This window comes from Lates calcarifer, linkage group LG20 (assembly GCF_001640805.2).
Source record: "Lates calcarifer isolate ASB-BC8 linkage group LG20, TLL_Latcal_v3, whole genome shotgun sequence".
NCBI lineage: Eukaryota > Metazoa > Chordata > Actinopteri > Centropomidae > Lates > Lates calcarifer.
Window position 1 is genome coordinate 1,401,948 of NC_066852.1, and position 25,999 is coordinate 1,427,946.

At 43.0% G+C, this 25,999-nt stretch overlaps 1 protein-coding gene across 1 annotated transcript in view; it reads left to right on the plus strand.

Annotated features, from left to right (window-relative positions):
- The first annotated feature begins 805 nt into the window (after positions 1–805).
- Positions 806–25,999, plus strand: part of LOC108899906 (polypeptide N-acetylgalactosaminyltransferase 10) — a 75,474-nt gene continuing 50,280 nt past the window's right edge. Inside the window, exons 1-3 of the mRNA XM_018700642.2 lie at positions 806–1,968; positions 23,667–23,769; positions 24,719–24,857. Of these exons, the coding sequence (XP_018556158.1) occupies positions 1,810–1,968; positions 23,667–23,769; positions 24,719–24,857 (401 nt within the window). The 5' untranslated portion in view covers positions 806–1,809. The remainder of the gene's footprint in view (positions 1,969–23,666; positions 23,770–24,718; positions 24,858–25,999) is intronic.

Here is a 25,999-nt window from a genome sequence, read left to right on the forward strand (position 1 = left end):
ACTGTTTTAAATGTGTTTTTGACCTTTTCTCCAGCAGTTTGGAAATGCATGAACATGCTTACAGACAGTCTAGACATCAGGGTTTGTTGTGCGTTAACAAAAAAGGTGTAGTGGCTGTTTGGATTTCCAGGATTTCCATCACAGACACGCCTAGGCCTAATTTTCTCCACTGCTCGCTCACGCTCAGCTGTGTTGAAAGATATGTGGGAAAAACCTGATGAAACACATGGTTGTTGTTTTGGACCTCACTGCATCAGTAAATATCGTCTCCAGTGTGCTATACAACAGCTCTCTTTTTGATGACACTTCAGGGGTTGTCTGTCATAATGAAGTTCAGCTCATGTCCACTGAAACATCATGCATGCTAAAACATGTACACTAAATATAACAAGGTTAAGTTTCTTTTTAAGCTCATTGTAACGTTCAACCAACTCATTAAGAGTGGTTTCTCAGCAGCATGCTTTGCAAAGCATGAACCAAAAGCCTTTTGTCACCAACCAGATACGGTGACAAAGGCAGCGTGTATCAGCTCTACATCCCCAGCACTGCACTGTTTAATAGATTTTGTATTGTACAGACATAATGGAGAGTTTTCACATGACATCACTGAATACAGAAGTCACCATGGTTATTCCCTGCTGAGTGGCAAACACAAAACAGCCAGCCCCTGCCATTGTGCATCAAGTGCTGCTAAAATGGTAAAGGACCATTGTGCAATTGACTGCATTGGCATTCATGCAGAATAATTTAAAGACTAAAGAAAAGAGAAGAAATGTAAAGTGACACTTTTCAGTGGGGTGAATAATGTTTTTAAAAAATACACATTTATTTCTGAATGACAGATTTTACAAGCCAGTTCACAGACGACTATAATATTCTAGTGTAGATCTTGATCCGGCTGACAGTGTACATAGGCTACACCTGGGTGACAAATGAAAAGAAATACCAACATAAAGTGAGGTGTTAAAGCGATGGACCACGCTTCACAATCCCCAAACCTGTGCCTCTATCCATTTGCCATTTGCACAATGAAAAATGTTTGCCACTAATGCAGTCTGGTCTAGAAACTAAATGGAAAGTGTGTTATATAAAACAGATTTCGAGTTAAAGCAAGTTCAGCAGTGACAGGGAGGCCCACTGAATAAGATCTGACGGCAGCAGTTGATGGTTTTAACCTTGGTTTTTTCTTTATGATAATCTCAGTCCCCTGGAGGAATAATTAATGTCAGTACATATTCATAGGGCAATGTCCTTTGATGATTTGAAACAATTAAAATGAAGTGGTTTTTATATGCATGCTGGCACGTCTACTTAGATTTATTTGTCATTATTCCAGGAACGATTCACTAGATAAACAGGTAGTTATGCCCCGAGAAAGCTACGTTGGTCTCGTTTCCGAGGTGCATTTGAAGGCAGCATAAGTGGTAAATCGGGTGTAGAACTTGTCCGGATGATTCAGCTGCAGCTATTTCCCCTTTCCATACTTTGAAATCTACTGGATGTTATTATTCAAGGAGAACTCAACAGATCTGAAAGAATCGTTACACCACATTCAGAAGCTCCCTTTTAAAAATAATAATAATAAAAGTCCCCTGGTGTTGGCTGAACCCCCACCTCCGTCCTCACCCCCGCTCCAGCTGAAGCACAGTGGTTCGCTCCCTCTAGCGGCGGAGCTCACAGCCGCGGAGCGTCACAGCGCCGGTGTCCGTGCCCCCAGTCAGAGTGAAAGTTGTCTCCGCTAAGAAAAGCGGGGGGTTCGGGACTCGCCAGTTTCCACCGCCGCTGCTTCGCACGCTTTCTCCCGGAGAGATGAGGCGGAAAGAGAAGAGGCTGCTGCAGTTCGCCGGGCTGCTCATAGCGGCTCTTCTTTTCCTCCCCAACGTCGGGCTGTGGTCTTTGTACAGGGACCGAGTGTTCGACAACTCGCCCGACACGGTGGACGGTCCGGGCGGCATACCCCTGATACAGGTAAGCGCAGCTCGGCCGCGAGTGGCTCGGGCGTAGCGGTGAGGTCCTCGCGGCTATCCGCTGCCTCTCGGTGGTCTCGTCGTGTTTCAGCGGTGACGGTGCCCCTCCAGAAATACTTCAAATGTTAGTTTGTATCACTGCTTGCAGTGTGTGTGTGTGTGTGTGTGTATGTGTGTGTGTGTGTGGAGGCAGAGATTATATTCGGCTGAGACGCTGCGCACTTCCCGGTGTTTCTGTGGTGCTCGCCTCAACGCTTTACCCCCACCAACAATACATCAACCCTGACATTCCCGTACCGTAACGTGTGAGTGTGTGTGATGTGATTTACAAGATGGACCCTGTTTTGGCTGTGTCGGTATGGCAGGTCATTAGTTACAGCGGCCAGGATGAACAGGGAGCCACGTAGCTAACCCGGAGCTAGGCGTCGCAGTAAAGTTACAATAACAGGGACTTCAGGAAGTTGTCAAAATATGTGAAGCGCGCGGTGCTGCGTTCACAGGTTGACCCACAGTTAAAAGGAAGCATCACAGGGTCAGGCTCGGTGGTTATGCATGCTCGGGGTGATATTTTATCATGGTGTTTCGCAGCCTCAGTCTGTGTCCCTCAGGAAATCATCCTCTTTACATTATGAAAGTTTAAAACCAGTACCAAGTGCAGCCATGCAGGGCTGCAACCAAGGATCATGTTCATTCTGTTGGTCACTTCTCTGATTACTCATTAAGTTCATATAATATAAGCTAAAGTGAGTTTCCCATTTTAGATTCTCTGTCCAACCAACAATACAAAACCCAAATATATTCAAATTACAATGACATGAAACATCAAACAGCAGCAGATGCTCACATTTGAGAAACTAGAACCAGTAAATCTTCAGAATTATTCTATGATAAATGACTTTCCACTGCGTCTCTTGATTAATCCTCCAATCATCATGTCTGTGAAGATCCATGGTATCTCAGAGTGCCATATGAGGGCAGCTGGACTTGCCTGAGGCTCTTGAGGACACCTCTGATTTGAAAGGCCTCTTCAGTTCTGACTGATGAGTGGGAAGACCAGGCATGTAACCTCCTAATCCCTACGTTCAAATCACTAAATGTAAGGATTCGTTCAATGATTTGTTGTTGTGTGTATCCTGGTGAAAATTGGTGCAATCTTTGTGACGCCAAAATCCTACATTTTCAAATCCTTTGCAGAGGTAAGCTACTGTTTCAGCCAAGAATGGTCATAAATCAGAATCTGTGATAGTCTCAGTGGCCACTCCAGCCAGAACAAAATGTATTGTGCTCCACACACACACAATAGAATTGTTTTGAGAACCTGTGTGGCAGGTTGTCACCCTGTGATAGACTGATGACATGCCTCGCACCTCTCACCCAGTGTCAGCTGGGACTGGCTCCATCCACACCCCAAAAGATAAGTGGTATAGCTAATACCATAGCTTCTATCAACCCAACTCAAATGACAGAGAGATTATTTTTGTGCCAGCAGGGTGGAGGAGTCTTTCTTTAAGGATTCTGAAAATGACTTCATAAGATTGTGTCTTCAAGGTCTGACATCTGTTTACTTCTTTAGGAAAACAGGCGCTTGTTTATCAGCCTTGAACCGAGTCATCAATGCAGAGGTTTTAAAGACTAACAATAAAAAAAAGATGCACAAGCTGGTGCTGGGTGTGTAGTTATGTTGGTCCACATAAAAACTGAAAAAACCTCACCGAAACAGACCCCATTTGGCAGACAATAGTAGCCTCTCTTATTCAAATGAGGCAAAATCTGCTGAATGGAGGCTTTCATGGATGGTGTGTGTTAGGGAGCGTTTTAGGTGGTGGTGTCCAAATGCAGCAAACTTGCTTGCCTGGAATGATTGTAGGTATTTAGTGAGAGGGAAGGCAGAGTTCAGTTTTGAGCCGTTATGTGTATCCTCATACAGAATTAAACTGGGATAATGTATCGAATAACTCTGGAAACAATTATTTCCATGATCAGTTCATTGTTCAGTCCATAAACGTTGATAAATCCCCATCAAAAGTCCACCGTGAGGTCTCCTGTGTCTTGTTGTTATCAGCAGCTGAAGCTAATTTGCAGGCTGAATTGTGGGGATGATAAAGCCAACTTATTCTGCACAGATCCTCCCCATGGGTTTCTTCTGTCTGCTGAAGTTTGGATTAGATGTTTCCGAATGACAAGAAATGTTACAAATGGGATTAAGGGACCTCTACAAGGCCGGGAAAATCCTGTTACAAATTAGCAAACTGTGTGATAAGAGCTGTCAACCCTCAGAGCGGTTTGATCAGAGACAGACAGGCTGATTTGAAAAAACGATGCCAACTTTCTCGAATAATGGAGGAGCCTTCAAAGGCAGAGTTTAAAAAAACATGCAAACAAACATTTGTAACTAGTTAAACAGTATGAGTCCCAGATCCTTTTGGCTATCTGCAGTTTATCGACCGGTCAAACCCTGCAAACTTCACATGGAAAAACATGAGAGCGTGGATTGAATCCCTGGGACATTTAGACCTGTGTATTAACTATCTGCTGTCACCACCCGAGCTGAGTCTGACTGCACGTTACAGGTTACTAATATTATATTCACCAGTCTGCTACTCCTGCACTCACAGTAACTACTTCACAACTTGGTGATTGAAGAAAACCACAGGCAGCCTGCCTCTCATGTAGATACGCTTGCACAACCCTGACCTAAGCACAACACAAGTGTCTCTCTCTGAGGCGTTGACCTCTGCTCTGTGCTAACACAACTGTATCAACTACAGCAGCTACAACTCATGTAGGCTGTAATCACGTGTCCATGCATACAGTGCCTGTGTGTGTGTGTCCTACTGCTCTAGCAAACATGAGCTGCTTCAGAGCCCCTCCCACTGTGACAGTGACAGAAAGGTAATTTGCACATTTCCCCGTCTCTTATTAAAGATGCCTGTTGAAGCAGAGGTGGCTCCTCTTCCTCCTGTCTGCTCCAGCAGCTCAGGTTAAGTGGAGGTTAGAGGAGATGAGAGCAGCGGATAGGATTTAAAAAGAGGCCACAGAGTTTGACCTGCTGCCTGCTGTGCTGCCCGGCTAAGTGACTGACTGACTGACCGGACAGACTGTCAAATACAGGTCCAGACAAAGGCCTGGCAGACTTGTGCAAATGCACTAACACTAACTTACCAAAGTGTTCAATTTCCTGTCCAGTCTGAGTTTAACCAGACAGGACTGGCATCACTGTATCTGTAACATCAGCTTTATATTGTCTCAGACATTTTAAACATGCTCCTCTATGATGGATGGGAGAGCAGGCAGCAAACTATGTTGCTGTTAAGATTTTTAGATAAATGTAGAAGTTAGTCAGTAATGCTTTGTATCTGTTTTTCATTCTTCTCTCTGAGTTATTTGACATATTCCAGATCTCTGTCGGCTAAAGAGAGTGTTCTTCTAGCTAAGTCTCTGTAACTTATTGCTACAGTTTCCAGTTTTTCCAACAGATGAGGTTGTGTGGTGTAGCACAGCTAGCTGTAAGCCAACAAGTTTTCACTGAACGTGTCTAATTTTACTTCCTCTGCTTGTCTCAGACAGTGTTAGGGGCTGAAATGTATCAGGATTTCTTTGAGCTCTTTTTACAGCAACACACATTTTTCTGTTGCTCGCTCTGTTCAGAGCTCGGTTATTTCTGACTGCTTTGCATCTGGAAAACCTGCTTGCCAGAAAGAGTGTTGCCTTACTGTGACAATTGGCAGTCTTTTCCCGTTGTTCCCAGTCTTAGGTGTGGCATAACTGCATATTTAACAGTTTTTAATGCTGTGATTTAGAGGCACCCAGTGAGGGTACCAGTGTCCTAGACCTTAGTGCAAAATGTGATGAGCCCAAACTCAGGTTAAACCTAAATTTTTACCATGGCAGACAACTATCATATGCTGCTCCTGTGCTCCTGTGATCTGACCATGCTAGTGGAGGTTTAAGCCTCTTTTCCTAAAAAGTTTATCCTGTAAATATGGTCTTTCAAAAAGTGAGGTGAAAAATGTTTAAACATTGGCTGGGCTTCAACTATCTTCTAACGTTGGGGTTTAAATCTACTGATCTTGGACTAAACTGCCCCCAGTGACATTAACTCAATACTTCCTATAGCTTCCTCACTGTCAAAGTCTTCCAGCCAACACAATGGATTCAGGCTTTTGGTATAAAGCAATTTCAGATGGAACCGGCATGAATTATTGATTAATGCGTCAACTGTGAAAATGAATCGATAATTATTCTTTTAAGTTACAGCATCTCAGAAGTGAGGCGGTGCTGCTATTCTCTGCCTGACAATCAAGAATTCATAGGTTTTCAGCTTCCAGTCCTTTGAAACAGGCGTTCATAGCTTCATAGACCTTTGTCCTGATTTTTGATAATTAGACAAAAAGATCAACTATTTAAAAGCTAATCAAAAGATTCTTTGCTTAGAACCTGAGGGAATTTCGATAAGTAGCAGAGCCCAACCCAGTCTGAACAGTTCAAGGTGGGTCAGCTCATGTGGAAAATATAGATCAGACTGCATGGTTTTTATGTATTCCCAAATCAGGTTCCATTTTTGGGGCAACGTGCTGGTGGATTTTCCTCCTGTTAACTGGATGTAGTCAGCTCTGGTAAAAGTCCAGAAGATAAGGTGTAGTCTTGAGATTCACAGCCCTGTCACAGAGAAATGAGAATCACACAGGCTTCTGTACACTGGAGGCTACATTTATGAGCCACACACTGTAGGCTGGATTACTGTTCATTCATCACTGCAGGACCTTGTGCGTTTCGCCTCTGACACATGCACAGCACACTCCCACAGACACTCACTTATACATACTGTTTTTAGAGCCAGTAGAAGGTCAGTCAGCCACTGTCCAGTCTTATTAATGAGCAGACCTCACAGTAAACAAGGACGTCTATGTAGAACATCTCAGGACAAGGAGAAATCCCAGCAGAAAGATATTGTGAGAACTTCTTTTAATTACTCATTTCTGCCTTAGAAGCTGCAGATTGTCACACTGCAGCTTGCTGGGCAAATTATTCCTCTAGAACAAACTGGTTTTCTGAATAAACACCCCCAGTGCTTCAGTCTGATTTTGAATTCCCTGGCTGTCTGCTGGTGATGTATTCCTACCCCACAGTCACAATGCAAATCAGATATTTGTTTGACCCCTCTGTCCTCCAGGCCTCCCACGGGCCTTAAAAACATTGACCGTCTGACATTTGTCCTTTTGAGGAAAAATAAACAAACCTTTGATGCTTTATTCATTTACTTCTTCTTAAGTACTGAGAACCTTTTGGAGAATCTATGTGAGGAACACATGTTGGCTATAATTAGGCTGCAAGTGTGCAGAGGCATGACTGGACCCAGTGAAGACATTTAATGGAGTGATGGGGTTGGTAGCTTACAATGTTATCATAAGAAAAGCTAATATTTTCATAGCAGCATATTGTAAGGACAAACCTTAAACTCCCTCTGCACCTATTGACATAATGGTTTTTATTATGCAGCCACTTAACAACTATTCGAATGAATGGTTTCTCCTTCAGCAGTCTCATCTGCCAGGGAACGTGTAGAAGGAGTTGACATGTTTCTCATCACTAAAACTAGATTCCAGGAACTGGGCCAAACTAGACGTATAGAGTGATCTAAATGTCCCATTTTCTGATGCTTTGGTGCAATCGTCTGTAAGGCCTGGTCCCTGCTTTTCCTCAGCGTTTAGGCAGAGTCGAACTGTTTGACCTGCAGCTCCCTGTCTGTTTCCCCTCTGTTGCTATTCTGATAAACATTAAAGTTGAATAAGAGTTTAGCCTGTGGTTCTGTGAAAAATCTCTCCTTTCTGCTCTATTGACATCATGTGGGAGAGAGGGAATGATGTTTCATGCCAATAGCAGGCAGTGATTTCAGAGCACTCGAGAACCTCGAGGCTGCACCTACAGGAAGCGTGAATCCAAAGTGCACAGAAACAAAATTGAAATTGAATGGATTTAGGCTGCCCTCGCAAAACCGCTCATGTGGATTGCACCACACGTGCACAAGGATTTGAAGAAAAACCAAGTCTCCTAAAGGCACGTTTTGGTATTGGGACTAATTTCTGGCTGCACTGAATTTTCTCATATGAACAAGGGTGGGAAATGGAGGCCCTCTTGCAATTAAGGAAATCACATCAACTCTATGAGTCCTGTGAGGTTAAGAGCAATTAGCGAGGCTGTGAGAGTAGGATTAAGACAGTTTAACATGGTTTATGGTAACAGTTGTGAGAGTTCATTAGAGTTTGTTACACTGCACACTGCTGTGGTATTTGTTGGTCTGAGTATTCGGCCTTACAGTAGGTTGTGAGGCCAGAGAGGCTAGACTGTGAGGTTTGTGTAACTACACAGACAATTCAAATTCAGCCTGATTGTGACACAATGTTGCTGTGGCTGACAAATTTCCAGCGTTGGCAAAATGAATGTTGGCACCGACAGACGGGCCAGAATCAAAGAAGAGCGATGTGGTGTCTGGGGCACTCCACGGCACACCGACAAAAAGTCTAGCGTGTCAGAACCTTTTATATTTTCCTGTGTGACATCTCCTATAACATGTTCCTTTATGTTGAGCAGTAGGGTGGCACTCTGTGGCACTAACATGGTGTTAGGGTTAAATTGCTGTTGGTTTGACATGTTCTGTTGACAGCACTTGACAACGTGTTGACAGTTTCTTGAACCTCCGACCCAACAACATGCAAAGGTGTGAACAATGATTGGTTGGGGTCAAACTTGTAGTGTTGCAAATCTTCTGACCAAGATGCAGCAAGAATTTATAGTTCAGTGACTAACCTAATCTTACGTGGTGATCATTGTGAAAACACAAAAATAGTGTAGTCAGATCCCAGCTTTACTGTTCCATATGCTCTGCTGAATAAAACTGTAACGTTAGTTTATTGTGTAGCATCCACCCTTCTTTGAAAATGAGTATTCCCTCACCAATCTGCCTCTTCAGTGGCACCATAACCAATAGAAGCCAGTGTTAGAAGATATGCCACCATCTCAGAGTCTGTTCAAAGTCCAGCTGTTGCTCCATTTATTCGTCCATCATGTTATTGTTGTGTTTATGTTTCACTGTATGAAGTGTCTCCCCAATGTGTCATTGGCATTGCATCTCATTGTTGCATGGGGACACGTGTGATGATATCACTCATCTGTAAAGTGGTCTCACCTGATTGTTGTAGAAAAATTGGATTAAGTGGCTGAAGTAAAAGTTCAAAATTAATTGGCAGCTATTTGATAATTGAGTCATTATTTCAGCCGTTTTCTGGAAAAAATACCAAACATTCGCAGGTTTCAGCTGCTTAAGTGTGATGAGTGACTGTGATGAGTGACTGCTGTTATATAATAAACTAAATATTTTTAGGGTTTTTGACTGTTAGTAGGACAGAATAAAACATTTGACGGCGTTACCATTTTCTGGATTTAGTGATAATGATTGCAAGTATTAGTTGCAGCCCTAAATATTAAGTTAGCACTCTCGTAATCATGGAAATATGATCAGGAAGGAATGGGCCATATGGAAGAAATTAGTGTTGTGCCAAATACCATGCAAGTTTCTGATAGCAGAGTGTTGCTGTGTCTACAGACTAATTCAGATTCACACAGTAATGTGATAGTAAAGTGTCCGTCCCATACTAGGATTTTGTAACAGTAAGATTATTTAGAGAGAAAATAAATCGCCCTCCTCCAAGGTTTAGTGATCAGGAGAAAAGCTGTTAACGTCAGTACCTGATGTCGTCTCACTGAGCTGTGGGCTAGCTGTGCTGCTAGACTGGGAAATGAGATTTTATCTTTAATGTGTTAAGCCTCTGGAAATGAGGGAGACTGAGGGGTGAAAGTCATTTGCAAAGACAAGTGGAGTTACTTGCTGCAGACTTAAGTCATTGCACTTTATCACTCGGAGCTGGGAGAGGGAGAAACGGAGGGAGGGGATGAAACACCTCAGGAGAAAAAGGCAGAGAGAGCAGGAAAAAGAGGTGTTTGTTCACAGGCTGACTTTTTTGGAGAGCGTTTCCTCCCCAGGTTCCTCGCACAAGGCAGACGTTGACTCGCTGCTGGCTGCGGCACACACTGAGCGCGTGCAGAAGCTGCTCTGTATGCCTGTCAGGGATCTGCTGGCCCAGATCAGTGTAAAGAGCCAAATGAGGGACAGGTGCAGCAGACAGCCTGTGGATACAGAGCGAGGAGTCAGGCTTTTAATTACAGCCACGTGGGTTATGGAGCTGCTTTTTTTAATGTTCAGATGATTAAGCTAATCCCTGGACACTAATTTAAGGCCAGCTCTGTGCTTCACGGTGCTGAGCCTCACAGAGAATAAGATGCACTCTAATGTCGTATGTTGAGTATATTTAGTTTTTTGAGTGGGCCTGTCTTCTGCATAAATCTGCTTCAAGTACACACAGTCACACTGGCCTGGGGTCAGATACAAATGTTTCTGGGCTCCAGACTACTTCTGTGTGTGTGTTCAAAATCTGAAACATGCAGTTTTTGCTCTAGTTTAATACAGCTCTGCATATGCATTGTTAATATTGTACACTTCAGGCATAACAGAGCTGTAATGTGATGTATTCTCATTATTTCTCTGCACAGAAACACAGGAGGAAATAGGTTTATATTACAGGCATCAGATTTTAAAGGGTTTGTGTTTGGTGTATGGTACAGAGTGAATCAGTGGGATTTTAGTAGAACTCCTCATGTTGTAAACCTGTTTCTCTACACTGAGATCTGCTTTTATAGCTTAGAGCTACTATAGCTACTCTCTTGGTTTGTGAGCTTTGCTGTCTGAATCCCGGCTCTGACCCTTGCACTCCTTATCATTAACAAATGGTAGTCTTGATGAAGCAGGAACTAAAGGTGACCTATTATTAACTGCTGTTATCATTACTGTTACTCATCATCTGAATCAGTGAACTGTAAAATGTTCCTGTGTAGCTCTCACTATTGGCTGGTCAATGGACCTTAGCTCCTCTTCACCTGAAGTTGTTTGTGCAGTGTTGTGTTATTGTTGGCAGGGAGAATGTGTTTGCCTTGGCCTTGCTGGAAAACCTCAGTGAGTCCTTGACCACAGCACCTGACCTGTGATGAGTTTATCGTGATGAAAGGAAAGTTTTTCTGCAGAGATGATTTTTTTTCTTCTTCCAGCAGAGCACTTTGATGCGTGAGGTGTTTCTCTTTCTGTAGCTTGTCCGCGGCATTTAAAGGTAGTCTGCTGTGGGCTTTGTGCATATGAGATAAAAGCTCTGTGTGTGTGTGTGTATGTGTGTGTGTGTGTGAGTACAAGTTCAAAAGACAAAGCAGGATTTTTGCCACATCGCCTGTCTGGCTGCTCAGCAGTAGAGATCAGGTGATAAGGCAAACCTCAGTCATTTCAAAGACATGACAGTTAAATCAGCCAGGCATTATGGGAAAAGGAGGAGCAGTGTCCAGTGTTTGAGCAGATGAACCATTTAACCCGAGGCACGTTGCTGCATCTGTGTGTTCTTCTCACTCAGCCGTGTCTACTAACAACTCAGCAGTACCTCTGAGAACTGTGGTGTGTTCACATGCTCGTCAGTACTGGGATTCTCTTTGAAAAAAGGCGGTTTTCTACTGGAGAAACATCATTATTTGTCTCATATTGCCCTTTTTATCGGGCTTATTAGAGGATTGTCTTCATTATTTCTTATTAAATCTGTAAGAAGTCTCAGTGCAGAGGAAGTACTGCTGTGGCAGCAGCTTAGTAGAGTGATGATAAGGAAAAATCACTTCTGTGTCTCATTTCGTTAAAACTCATCGTGGACTTCCAGCGGGACGACGAGCTGAAGTGCTGCAGTGATGGTTGTCCTTGTAGTTTCTCCCATCTCCACACAGGATCTCTGGAGCTCAGCCAGAGCAGCCAATGGGCTCTTGGTCACCTCTGTTGCTAAGGCCTTTCTCCCCCGATTGCTCAAACTTCTCCCATTCAAGAATAATGGAGGCCACTGTGTGTGCTCTTCGGAACCTTCAATGCAGCAAAATGTTCCCCTTCCCCAGATCTGTGCCCCGACATAATCCTGTCTCTGAGCTCTGCAGGCAGTTCCTTTCACCTCATGGCTTGGTTTTAGCACATACATGCATTATATGCTTTGTCAGCTGTGAGACCTTCATACTTGAATACAGAATGATCTGTAGGTGTTTTCAGCAGCATCTCAACTATAACAGCTTAAAACAAAATGAAGGAAAACTGACTGTCTTGGTCAATAACTTTCCAATTTTAATTAGCAACCAGAACTTTTCTTGAATAAGAACAACAATGCGTGGAAACAAACTACACGTAAAATGAGCTAGTGTAATAGCAGGATGAGAAAGCAAATAGCCAGAGGGACTTAGATTAAAACTAGTGAACAGATGTGAGAACTTGAGACTGCCTCTCCTCTCTATGCAACTTGCAAGAAGGTGAAGTTATGCCAGAATCCCAACCAGGTTAATCAATAAAGGAAATTACTTAACGTCCTGAAACACAGGAGCAGCAAGTGTGTTAGATCACTTAAGGCTGTCTATATGAGAATATTGCATTTACTGAATAAATTTTAGGTAAGGCAAAACTAGATCGGTAGCTGTAAAAGCATTAATAAAACAGCATTATAAACATTGATTTCTGCTGCACGAAAAAAACAAAACACCTGCTGATATAAAGCTGGGTGCTGCAGCAGGTGCTGTGCAGTAAATGCTTCCAGTGATGTGATTACCCAGAATAATATGCTCTTCTGCTATGTGTATGTATGTAAATGTAATAATGAAGGGGTCAGCTCTTTGCCCAGCAGCACCTCAGCAGCTGTTCCTGCTGTAATGTGAGTGCTGATCAACCTGCTCTCACCCACAGTCTCACAGTCGTGATACAAACGACCAAGTTTCCAGAACGAAACCTTTCTTCTCTCACCATCAGGCCACTGACGCCCTGCTTCCCTGTGAAGTGTGACGACTTCCTTTCATTCTGACAGATCATGGAGCAATAGATGTTTCCTGTAGTTCAGAGAGGTTCAGAGGAAGGGTTTGAACCACGGCAGTAAACCCCAGACGTTTTCTAGTCTTAAAGCACTTTTCAGCAGTTAGACTGCAGCACGTCTGAACAGCTGTTTGAAGATTGACGTCCTGTCTCCGCAAGAAATTGCTGCATTTCTTGCTCTGCTAGACCGTGGCCTGACTTACTGAGCTACTTGCAGGAACAGAAGGTGATGTCACTGTTAGCATTCATGAGGTTTTGATCAACACACACACACACACACACACACACACACCCCCACCTGTCGTCATCTTGGATCATAGTCAGGGGAAATTTCCTTTTTTCCTCCTGCCTTGTAAAATATTTTCATTGGCGCTGATTAGGAATGTAAAACAATCCGTGAAACGACAAGCTGTGTGGGTGAGGATGAGGTAAATGAAATAAGCTATAAATGCTGGGAATTTTTCCAAGCTCAGGAAATAGCTGAGGTGGTGGCTGATGCAATATAGTACCAGTCCAGTTTAATGTCATCATTAACACTGCTGTCACTCAAACTGCTGGTTTGCTGAATATATTTTTTGCAGAGTTACTCTGGATAACACAGTTACAGTCCTGTTACTCCTGGTTTTATTGAAATGATTCAGAATCTTTTGTCTTAGATTAACTAACATAGAACCCACAGTTTGCAATGTTCGCTAATTCTTTCTTCACCCTCTCACTTGAACATTACTCATCCACTGGTAGTTGCCTTCTGCCAGTTCCAGACATTCAGTCTTGGGCACTATTAATACAATTACCCATAGTGCTTTAGCTGTGGTCTGTGGTGTTAATGTGGCTCCCTTATTGTTTGCAGATGCAGAGCAGGATAGACCTGGACACACCTTCAGTAAACTCAGCAAAGCTGTTGTAATGTTTGCATTGGTTGCTCAAGTGATGCAGGAAGCAACTGTCTGGCATCTTTCTACTGCCATAAAGAACTAATTTAAATAGAAATGATAGATGCCAGTAAACCCTGCTAATTGATGATTCACCTGCGTAGCTGCTTGTGGCAATGTGATTTGCAGTAGTTACTTTCATCTTCCAATGTGACTGACACATGTGAGTCAAGCTCATGACGAACATGTCATGCTGTGGGAAAAAATAACTCCGATTTTCACAGAATTCAACTATGTTTGCCACTGAAGAGACTCAGGACGTCACCAGTGTCAACAAGTTTCAGATGTTACTGGCAACAGTTCAAACTTCTAAAAGGGTCAAAGAAAAAGAAAAAAATACATTTCAGTGGAGTGAAAGGAGAAGTTTTTCCTCCCAGTGGGATCAGGGTCAAAGAGGGTGATTCGGTGTTTTCAGACCTTTGCACTGCATGTGGGTGTGGTGGATGTTTGAGAAGGTGGAGAAGAGCTCTCAGTGATTTTTGGGGTTGTGCACACACTTTTATTAAATGCCTCTTTTTTGAGATGTTGAGCTGCTATAGCACACTGTTATGGAGAGGGGAAGCGCTGTGTCCTGTCCTTCTGAATAGCTCCTCCTGGAAGCAGAGTTATTTATTAATCAGTGGCAAATATTTTGATTAATTATCAACTCTGTAAAATTTCTGAAAATAAGTACAAATGGTGATTTCTGGTACTGAAAGTCTGACTGTGAGATGTGGACGAAAGCACCAAAAATTCATAAGTTAACCACTGAGCTTTCAGTTTGAAACAGAGAAGCAGTCAGTTCCAAATTTTTCCAAGGTAGTCTTTCCATTTTTTGAGCGCTACAAATAAAATTTGGATAGCAGCAGAAATCTCACAAGCAGACCTCTTAAAACCTGAGTCAATAAAACCATAACAGTCTGCATGGGTAGATACTGGGAGAGGTGATGAATGGACCTTTTAATAGACATGGCTTCTCTTTGTATCTTAATCTTAGATCTGATGATTCATTTCTGCTTCTTTTGTGGGGTCTCTTATTGCTGAGGTGAACTGGTGCTTGTCATTAGTCTCTGTGCCCTGTATTGATATGAGGCAGTGGGCTGAGACAAGTTGGTAGATGTACAGCATGTTATTCTGCTGCGAACCAGCCACTGAATAAGGGTCTTTCTAACGGTTCTCAAAGCGTCGTCTCTCCCCACTTTGTTTCACATTATGCTCTCATATTGGACTGTTGTCTGTTGAACCCCAAGCTATCATCCTGTGGCCCGATTGTCCCCTCACTGACAAATGTTGATAATTGCCTTCCAGTGGAGCCGTAAAAGCTCTCCCTGCTGAGCCCATTGATTCGCTCTTCCTAACCAGTGGTGGGAAGGAGCAACGCGCCTTGGGCTCTCTGGCTCAGCACGGCACAGTAAAGCTTGGCACAGCAGGACGAGGCAGCCATAGGGAGATGTATGGAGGGAAGCTAGCAGGATTAGGGCCGCTGAGATAACTGATTTGCTGATCATTACGTACGCCACATCTGTTCTCCGTCCCCTCCGTGGCACCCGGCCTCCCACGCTGAGCGCAGCCAAACCCAGCAGCAACATGAAGAGATGAGGCTCTGAGTTCTGCTTACAGAGAGGAAGCCAGGGGACAGGGTGAGGGGGTGAGGTAAGGTGAGGTAAACACACTGCTGGCTGCTAGTAGCTAAAACGCTGAACAAATAATTAGTGTTCATATTATGACAGAAAGGTTGTGATTTTAATTCTAGTACAGAGTTCTACAGACATCACAGACATTTATGTCAAGAATTGATCACAAATGCCGTCACAGTTTTCCAGTAGTTGTCAAGACAAATATCATTCTGTGGATTGATTAACTGACAAATCACTTCAGCAGATACGACATGTCACAGCAGATCCGCATGTTATTTTTATTGTTTGTAATTAAAAAGGTTTTTGAGAAGTCTTAAATTTAATCTGGTAAAATATGCAAATTCACTGATGGAGGAATTTGTCTCTTGTCTCTCTTGACCTCTCTACATGAGGAGTGACTTGAAGCGTTACAGAACAATGTTCCAGGAAGGATTAATTGCCATCCTCAAGGATGCTACAGCAGGGCAGATTGTTTCTATCCCTGCACCTTGACCCTGCACAGGCCTGAAGGACAGTCCCCCGTCCTGCATTAATCCAAGGACCATGGGAAGATAGGAGCAGCTTCACGTCTAGCCTGGCCGGGCTCGCAGGATGCTCTCTGAGCAGCATCACTGCTCAGCATTTAATGACCACTGTACACTACTTCCCTGCTTCCTCTCCCTCAGACATGATAATAAGGAGCTTATTTGAACAGCACTTTGCTCAGATGGGTTTGGATGGGAGCCAGTGGAGGCTGTGATCACGGCAGCGGCAACGCAGCTGTAAATTACCACTGAAGCTCCTCACACATCCATCACACTATGTCTCCTGTTAAAATTCAGTTTTTAACTTGAATGGCATGAAGTAATCTCTCTTGCATAATGTTGGCTGCGTTGCCTTCAGCAGGTGAACATACGCTCTGTCATACATCTGTTCCAGTTTCAGTTTTGGTAGTGCTGTGCTACTGAACCAAAACTGAAACATGTCCGACACATAATGTCTCGATTAAAGGATGCTGAGGGTGATTGTTTCGCCTCTTTTGGAGGGTTTACAGCTTTTTAAGATAAATTAAGATAAATGTCATGCTGCTGAACAAAGATTCCACAAAGACATTTAATAGAGTGCTTGCCTTTTGTTTGGTACCAGATTGGTGTAGGTTTGGCAAGTGCTTGTCGCTGGCATTGATGAAAGTTGATATTAACACTGACTCACTGTTTTTCTACAGAATAAACATCCTGCGAGGGGTGAAACCATTCGCACAACATGAAACTCTGAAAATTGCCAGGGTTCTTTTTTTTATTTTTTATTTTTGAGTCTAAATTTCTGTGTGCATCCAAGAATCAAGCACAGTTCTGCGCCTGCAGAAGGCAGAGAAGCAGCCATCTGTCATGGCCTTTGTCCAGTCCTCTGCCTGGTATCTGTGGTCGCAGCAGAGCTGTGGATAATGACTCCTGTTGGGAGATGAGAGGCTGTGTGGCAGCCCTGCTTGGCTCCTCTTCCAGGGAGGTCTCCACGCCTCAGTCTCCACCCGCAGATCCTCAACTTCGGCAGCAAAGAGCAGTGGAGCTGGAGCCCAGGGGACGAGCAGAGAGTTGGAATAGATCCACAGTCAAAACTCCCAACTTGCTTCTCTATAACTCAGTATTTCTCTGAGGATTAAGAAAAACACAACAGCAACAACAGGATGAGTTCACCAATGCATTTGCTGCCAGTAGCTGTTTTCTTAACGGTGTCAAAAGAGAGGTTTTTCTTTCCTCTGTTTCCTGTGCCCTTTGCCCAATATTTTGCTGTTTATATTGTTTTTCAGTGTACTCCCACTCCGTCTCCCCTGCTTGAATCATCACACCTTCAGGATGATATTTATCTGAAAATAAATGATTTCCTTTGCCTGCTTTCAGTTGGGCTCCTTTGCCAGAGAGATGGGGACTATATCAGAGCAAAGTCAAAACTTGCTGTACAGCATTGTCAAAACTACAACACCAGAGATAACCATTTGCTTGCAAACCACTGCAAGAGATGGTATGAGTCACCGTAGTCTTACAGTTGGATCAGCGGCTTGTTGGATCTGTAACTGGTGGAGGTGTAGGCTGGTGGTGGGTACAGTGGTACACTATGCTATTTTTAGAAAGTGAGGACTGCTAGCTTATGTTTGTGTGTGATGGACCAGGACAGTCGGGTCAAATTGACTTGTCTGTGAGGAGGAGAGGAAGAGGTGGAGGAGGAGCAGGGGGTGAGGTAGAACAGGAAAGGTAATTGTGTCTCTGGGGTCAAGGTAGATCTGTCTGTGATCTGAGAGAAGAGGAAGAGGGGGGAGGAAATAGAAAGAACAGAAAAGCTTCCTCCTCTCACTCCGAGCTACTGCCGACTCTCAGCAGGAGGAGAGGAAACAGAAAAGTGAAGTATTGACCCAAGGTGGTCTGATTCATCCTGCTCAGGGAATGAATGGGAAGCTCTGTTTTTATCAGATTTACTGCACTACTGGTTATACCAACCCTCTCTCTCCTTCAGACAAAGGCAGTCCAGAGATACCCCAGACACAGGAATATGGTTTTAATATTTTTTCTCCACGTATGAAAATGCAGCGCTCTATGAAATTCAGACAGCCACAGCCAAGTGCCAAGTGGGATTTTTTTTTTCTAAAACAGAAACTTTTCCATGAAATCTTAACAACCTTTTTCCAAACTCAGGACATGTCCTTTCTCCCTAAGTGGCATTTCAAGCATCAGGACAGTATTAAACATCACCGACGGGCCAAACACAAGCCTCAACACTGCATTTGCTTGTGTACAACATCGTTAAGACTTTATGCAAGCATTGGTTGTAGCAGTAGTAGAACTTTGGCTGGGAGAAAACATTAATCTCACTGACCTCCAGCCTCTCTGTCTTTCCACTGCTGAACGCTTCCCAATCTGTTATCAGTCCAGTTTCTCTGCTCTTAAAGGACATGTTTACAAGTTTTCAAGTCGGTCTTAGAACAATGATTCTGATGTAAGTGATGGGGGATAAAATTCACCACCTTCTTTCTGTGCAAAAGTTTAACCAAAGCCTCAAAAGTCTGACTTCAACACAGTATCCAGAGATTAGGTCTTTTTAGTACAAAATTCTGTGTGTTACCACCCATCCACATCAAGTCAGGAAGGAACTGCTGCCTGTGGAAACACAAAGAGAAAATTTTTGTACAGAAGACTTTAACTTTGAAAGATAAAATGTTGAAAGATTGCTGACGCACTTTTGTTTGAGGATGAAGAACATTTTAAGATCATACTCGTCCCCTTGTCTCCTCTTCTTTTCCTTCCTGTATAATTAAAAGAGGATATTAGGCCTTTTAGTGCAGTGCTTCTCTCCATCTATACAAATTGTATGCAGCCTGAGAGGATGTTCTGCCTGCTACTGTGGGGTAACAACCAGGGGTTTACACATGATTGATTTGATGAATGAAGAAAAGTAATATGCAGAGATAGAGAATTATTACCACAAGTGTGTGATACAGGTGTCCACTTCACACCCCACAGCTTCTCTAAAGGCTAAATGCTGCAGGTGTCAGGCAGAAGGCAGGAAAATGAATTGGTAAATTAGAGGAAGAGGGGAAAAAATCCCATGTGTTACTCTCCAGAGCCTTTATTTTTCTCCTTCCTTTCCAGCCTTTAAGGTGATCATTCGTTGGTGACGATATTACCTGTACCTCTAAAAATGACAGATCATTCTGAAACCATCCTGGCAGCCTGTTGGTGTTTGCAGCTGGCCTCTGCCTGTGAGGGGGCACTGTGAGCTCAGCACAGACCTGAATACAGCCAGAGAAAAGCCAAGGACAGTGGTTTATTCATCTTCCTAGCCAGACAGGCCAAATAATGATGGCAATAAGAATGATGATAATAAAAATAACGATTATAAAAACAAAAAAATCTCACCTTTTAATGCCTTTACCTCCATGAATAAAAGCATCACGTACAACTCTACAGCACAGGATGGATAGAAAAAATATACCAAATCTGTCCCTGTGACGCACCAGAAACACAAAACCTTTAACTCAGGAGAGAACCAAAGAAACTGCCTGGTAAAGAAAGTAACTTCCTCCATGTTTCTCTGGCACATTGGTGCTGTATTACTGCATAATGTCCCACAACAGCTGCTTAGAGCCTAAGCCCACAGCAGCAGCACCAATCCCACCCTATCTGACCGAATAGCAAACATAATCTGCTGTTGGGCAGATTAGCAGAAGACCACAGCAGCATGGAAATGAGGTTAGGCAGCCAGCGTTTCAGAGAGGCTCGTCGTAATCCGCAAATCCCTCCATCGAGGTCACCAGGAGGAAAACTGATGGACCAATGACTGTCTGTGATTTCAGTGCCCGTCCATAACGTCCTAATTCAGGTGTCGCCCACATTTCCTGACTGAACGTGTCGTAACAACTCAACAACGCCGTCTCATTCCATCCCCCATATCGTTACGCAGAGATGTTGCTGTCTTGGCACCATTGTAACATATGCCAAATGAACTAGCTTTGTGATGAACCCTGTGATGTACAGACAACTGTCACTGGATGGCTAAAGGAAGAACACTTTCTTTCTCTAGGTGGATGTATGGATGTTTATCTGAAATGATGATATTACAAGGAAGTGTACGTCTGAAACACTAGATCCACTCTCTCACACATCTCTGAGTAAAGTCTGCAGTACAAGGTGTCAAGTTTCAACTGACAACCACAGTATGTACAACTTTGTTGGCTGTCTCAGCCTCCTGGCAAGTAAATCTGGCAATATTAGATTTTATGAGTTGAAGAGGAGTGCCTGAATGCACCATCAGGCATGGTCTCTGTAAGGCTAAGAGTGGGAACTTGCAGTGAAGCTGTGGTGAATGCTCTGTAGAATTATGATTTTTGGAGGAGGTGCAGGTTGACTGTACTCGCCTGCAGTACCATGAAAGCTCTAACTTGGTGGGCTGTGTCCTTTGAAGGAGCCAGCTCCTGAATTTGGACACAGCTAATGTCTCATTTTAGGTAGATTAGGATATGTGCATGTGTCTGTCTCCATGTCTTATGCAAATACCCATTTGTTAACTGACACTCTCAGTCTGTCTTTTGTGAATCCGTGTGCAAACACTGACTGACATGTGGCCTTTTGTCATCAGTTAAATAGACCACTAAAAGGCTGCATTAAATTTAATGAGGGATCAGGCTGCCAGGTGACACGAGATACATCGCTGTCCTTTTGGCCGTCCTCACGTCTTTCTCTCTGCTTGCCTTCTTCTAGCACAACGTGTGTTTTGCTTTAGAGATGTATTTCTGTTTTGGGGTGTCACATTTTTGGGGCCTGTCAGATAATTAGAACATGTTGGATGGAGACAGCCCGTGTGGATTGTGGTGTCATTCCTCCAATGTCCTATCACTGTGTTTGTGCTCTGTCTTGAATATTAATAGAGCGGAAAAGTGCCCAGAGTGGAATGAGTTTGTGGCAGCATGGAGCCTCAGATTTCTGATGATGGTGATTAGCAGAGTAGGGGAAGGCAACACTCTGCTGTGTAGTACAGCAGAGAAACAGACGACTGTGTTTGGTTCTGCCTTATTTTCACTTTAGTTTGAAAGCCTCGCTGCGGCTGGCGTGTATGAGTTGGCTATGATGTGCTTTATATCTGCTGAGACGGAACAGTGTCATATTGTGAATTCTTCCTGCGTTACATTTACTACTCTATCATTAAAAAATATAAAGGTACCCTGTGGAGTTTTATTGTAGACAGATAATTATTTTTTTGTGTATTTAATGTTTCTCGCCAGAAAATACAAGACTCCACCAAACAACACAACATCTATCTGTTGATAGAGGTTTATGCTCTCGAACAATTTGTTTCCTTCTTTTAGATGCATGTCAGTGATTCTCTGACTTCTCATCTCGTCTCAAAATTTGTTGTTCTTAGTTTTTTTTCCCTAATTTTTCCACATTTCCATCAACTTCTGCATCACTCACTGCGAAGCTGAGCTGATGTTTGAACAGTTTAGTTCGGTCTCGTGCAGAGAACATCCAGACATTATGCAGGTCAAGTTAAGTGGTTATTAAAGGAGAATGTGTTGTGAATTAAAGGCTTTCTATTGCAGAGCCCTTTTACTTGTCTTACCCCACTGTGATTACACACACGTGATTGCATCCCCCATCTGTTCCTCAAGATTATTCCGTCTTTCTCATACCCATCCTCTTTTACTGTCTGTCTCAATTACTTTCTTTCATTTCAGCGCCCGCCCACGTTCTGCTTCCACAAAACTAAACATGTGCACACATTAGCTGAAAAGTTTTCCTCTCTCCTTGTCTTGTTTTTCAAGGTCTTGTTGAGCAGCGAGAAAAGCCCCAGAGGAATATCATGGCGACGTGCGCTGAAATTTTAATCAGGAGGAAATGGGGCGGCACAATCTCGCTTCTTTTTAGTATAAATTTGCACAGATGGACTCTTGCTGCTTGTCAGGTACTTGTGTGACACAGTGAGGGCGTCTGCCTGTGACAGAGGGAGGAAAAGAGGAGTGGTAAAGGAGGTGAAGGAGAGAGGAGAAGGAATAGATTTTAATATCAGGCTCCTATATGCTGCCTCTCTGTGTTTGAGCAGAGGCTGGTCAGAGGATGGAATAATAAGTTACACATTCATCACACAAACCAGCTGAAACACTCAAACAGGGTTCAAGATTTGCTGTATGTCAGGTTGACGTAGACAGTCTGATTCTGCGAGGAGGAATTATAAAGAGCTGCATATCAACACCTTCACTGGAAGTGAGACTATAAGTGCAAAATGAGGCTTTTTTTGGCTGGTAAGTTATCACTTTCTTAAGTAACACAACTAGAAAATGGTTATCACTGTTTACAGAAGAAATCTCCCACAAACCTGTAGGAGGAAACAAGTTCCAAAGCTGACCAGTAACAGTGATGGCTCCATGATGGATCAGCCCCAGCATGTCAGCTACTGCTAGCTTAACATATATTTGTCCCCACAATGTGATGCTAAGTATCGTGCAACTAAGAATCACTTTCCAAAAACTATCAAGTTCAAAAACGCCTTCCTAAAAAACACTGGAGCACCAAGAGTCCACAAACCAAATCTCTGTGTGTACATACTATACACTAGTTTGTTATGCAGTGTCATGTTCCTCTAAGCCAGTGGTCTGATTAATAATTCACAGTATTTCATGCAGTCAGCGGTGCCATTTGTATTTAAAGTGTTTTACTAATTGCCTCCTCCCATCAAGCTAATTATTTCTCCATTGTGCTGTGATCCTGTAATTCACGATGCCGAGTCACTGGAAGTCACTCAGTGTGTAGAATGACTAAGTGGAAGAAGAAACAGCTCCTGCCTTTGTGTGCTGAGCTGCAGTGTATCTGTCTGTATGTGTGTGGTTGTGTATATAAGGCCTCTGAGGGTCTGTGCGTCATGGCATTGATATTCTCCTCACAGGGTCGTCAAGCATGAAATAGAAGAGTATACTTTCTGTGGATAGACTCTCAGAGTGTTGCTGGATAGTGAGAGGCTGATGCTCTGGAGAAGTCTCTTAGCTGACACTGATACTGAGTAGCAGGAAAAAAAGTGTTTAAAAGTGCACGCTGGTGATTCAGTTACAACATATGTTGCATATTTTACAATGCTGCAGAACATTTCTCAGTGTTTCCTACAAGCTGAGGTTTTATTGGTGGTGGCTGAACCTCTGCAGGTTTGGGCTGGTGGGGAACTTGACTGATAAAATACCAAAATACTTTTCGGGTCCTGGTAATGTTTTAAGAGATACTGGTTAATCACAGTCCATCACATGTCGATAACATGAAACCAGTGGTGCATTTATAGACGTATAATCGTATAATTAGCTGCTGAACATGTTCTTCATATTGATTATCCCTTGCCTTAGTTTTATTTTGCAACCGAGCTGATGACTTTGGTTGATTTTTGTTATCTGATTCTCAAATCTAAGATGCCTTAGTGTCCTTGAAGGCAGCACTGAAGATTGTCCTTACTTGCACTGCTTTACCGCTAATGAATCTTGTGTGGAGTTGTTCACTGTCATACATCACTTGAATGCAGAAATGTAATGTACTGTAAAAAAGCAACTTGGCTGTAGCACAGTACTGGTATGGTGCTTTAAAGCAGCTTTCAATGCAGAACAAATGCAGTGATGCCTCTGTGTGTATTCATGACTGTCCTTTTATGTGCTTCTGTGTGTCTGCAGGGGGTCAACCGGATGGGGAAGGACCCTCAGGTGGGACGTGATGGCGTACGGAGGAAAGACTGGCACGACTACGAAGCAATCAAAAGAGACTCCTCTCGTTCCGGTGGGTCCAAGCGCTCTGTGTGATCCAGTTGTGCAAAAAGCCCATATACTAAAGAGAGATTCATATATTTGTATGCACACACACACCACCCTATCCCATCTCTGGGTCTTATTGCTCTGCAGCAGTGGTGTAAATCTGTGCTTTGAATGCAGTTCTACTGTCATAAATACAGTTTGTATCTGCTACAGTAATCACCAGCTCTGTTTTATTTTCTGTTCAGGGAAATCAGCTCCTATACAAACACTGTAAATTAGCTGTAATGGGTTTATCCCTGAAATGAGCCGCTGAAGTCTTAAAAGTTATTTTCTAGTCTTGTTACTTTTAGGAGGGAAAGTGGATCATTTCTGCCCAATAAAACATGTATGTCTGTAAATGATGCCGGTGGTTTTTGTTCTCCGTGTATCCACAGGTCCCTGTTTCTCCTTCCTTCTTCTTCTACCCATTTTTTCCTTCCTGTGTCTCCTACCATCTTATTTTTAGTTTTGAATGTATCTTTGTGCTCTGGTTGTTTTGGTTGTTAAATTAATCTAAAGTTTGAGTCCAGGCAGTTTTAAAAAAACTTAAATGGTCTTTTTTTCAGTAATGAAATTGTCCCTATTTTCCATTTATATCTGCTTTAAAAAGTCTTCCACCAGAAAAAAACAGTCATGGGAAAGCTGGGGTGTTTACATGTTATGATTTTTGCACGTGATGGTTTTTTTTAGTCTGTTATCTTCATTCTCACAGCCAAAACCTCCACACCTGGTTTTGGTCTGAAGACACTCCCAAACCTGAGGCTCACTACTTTTTCTCACCTTATTGTTTCCACATAAAAGTGGTGAAACTTGATTTTTTTTTCCTTCAGGCATCTAAGTTAGATAATAATTTTAAGGTTGCAGTGTAGTGGAATTAATGCATGGAGGTTTTGTACATGTCCTCACAGAATAAAAATGGAATATCTTTTATGCAGGTAACGGTGAACAGGGGAAGCCGTTCCCCCTGACAGACGCTGACCGGGTCGACCAGGCCTACAGGGAGAACGGCTTCAACATTTACGTCAGCGACCGGATCTCCCTCAACCGCTCCCTCCCTGACATCCGCCATCCAAAGTAAGTCTGGTTTATTGGTATTTGTGTAGGGAGGGAGAGAGTGGAGGAAGAGCAGGTGTCAAGGTAAACTGTTTAGGTGTGGCCGGTTTTATATTCAAGCTGATCAGGAACCAGTGTGCAGACGTTTTGAGCCCTCAAACAGTGTTTACAGAGGGAGGGAGAGGGTGCATGTGTCTTCAGAGTCATAGCTGCACTTATTTACTGTAGCACAATTACCTTAATTATTAAGGTCATTTCTAGCTGCATCTGCAAGAACTTGGAAGCAGTTTGACGCTTTATAAACTATAAATATTGATAAACTGTCCTCAATTTGTCTTCCAGTTATCTCACCTCATTTTCACCCATGACTATCACTATAGTTGATTCATAATAAGATTTTAGATAATTAGATTTTATGACTCAATAGATATTAGCAGAAATGAATTTATTATCATCCCATTTCAGTCTGCAGCATCAGTCATTTTTATGAACGGTGATCAGACGAAAAACAATTTGTTTTAAATTTTCCAGCAAAGTGCCGACTAACCTCAGGCAAACTCTGCCATTTTTCTACAAAAAATAAATCTTCTTGGTCAGCATGAGCAGTTTCATCTGAATGGGGGCAGGAGTGGGCCACAGAGGGCCAAGAGCAGGTTCTCATTGCCAGCCAAAGACTGTAGCAGGTTATTTCACAGATTGGCACTCCATCAACCAGAGAGGGAAAATGAATCACCTGGTGCAGTCTTTGGTTGGATTGAAAACCTGCAGACGATGGTTGTTGTTCCCAAAAAAATAAGGCTGACTAGTGGACGACAGGGTGGCCAGCAGGTCTGACCTGGGAAATCTGTTTGTTTGAGAAACCATAGAATCAAATGGTTGATACATTTCTGCTAAACTCACTGATGGATTTAAGAGGAAGGAGTTGCCTTCTCAAAATATTGATTTTGAGGCATCTGTATAATATATATTTATGAATATAAATATAAATGGTGTGTGGAAACATATGCCTGTATGCATGTATAGGGAAATTATAGCTTGAAAATGGCAAATCTAAGGCAGACCGACTTGTTTTTGTTTTCAGTGCCAAGATACCGTAAGTGCCTTTTTCAGTGTCGTAAACATTTGGTTTCAAATTTTGTCCTGCTGAAATCCCAGAAAAATGT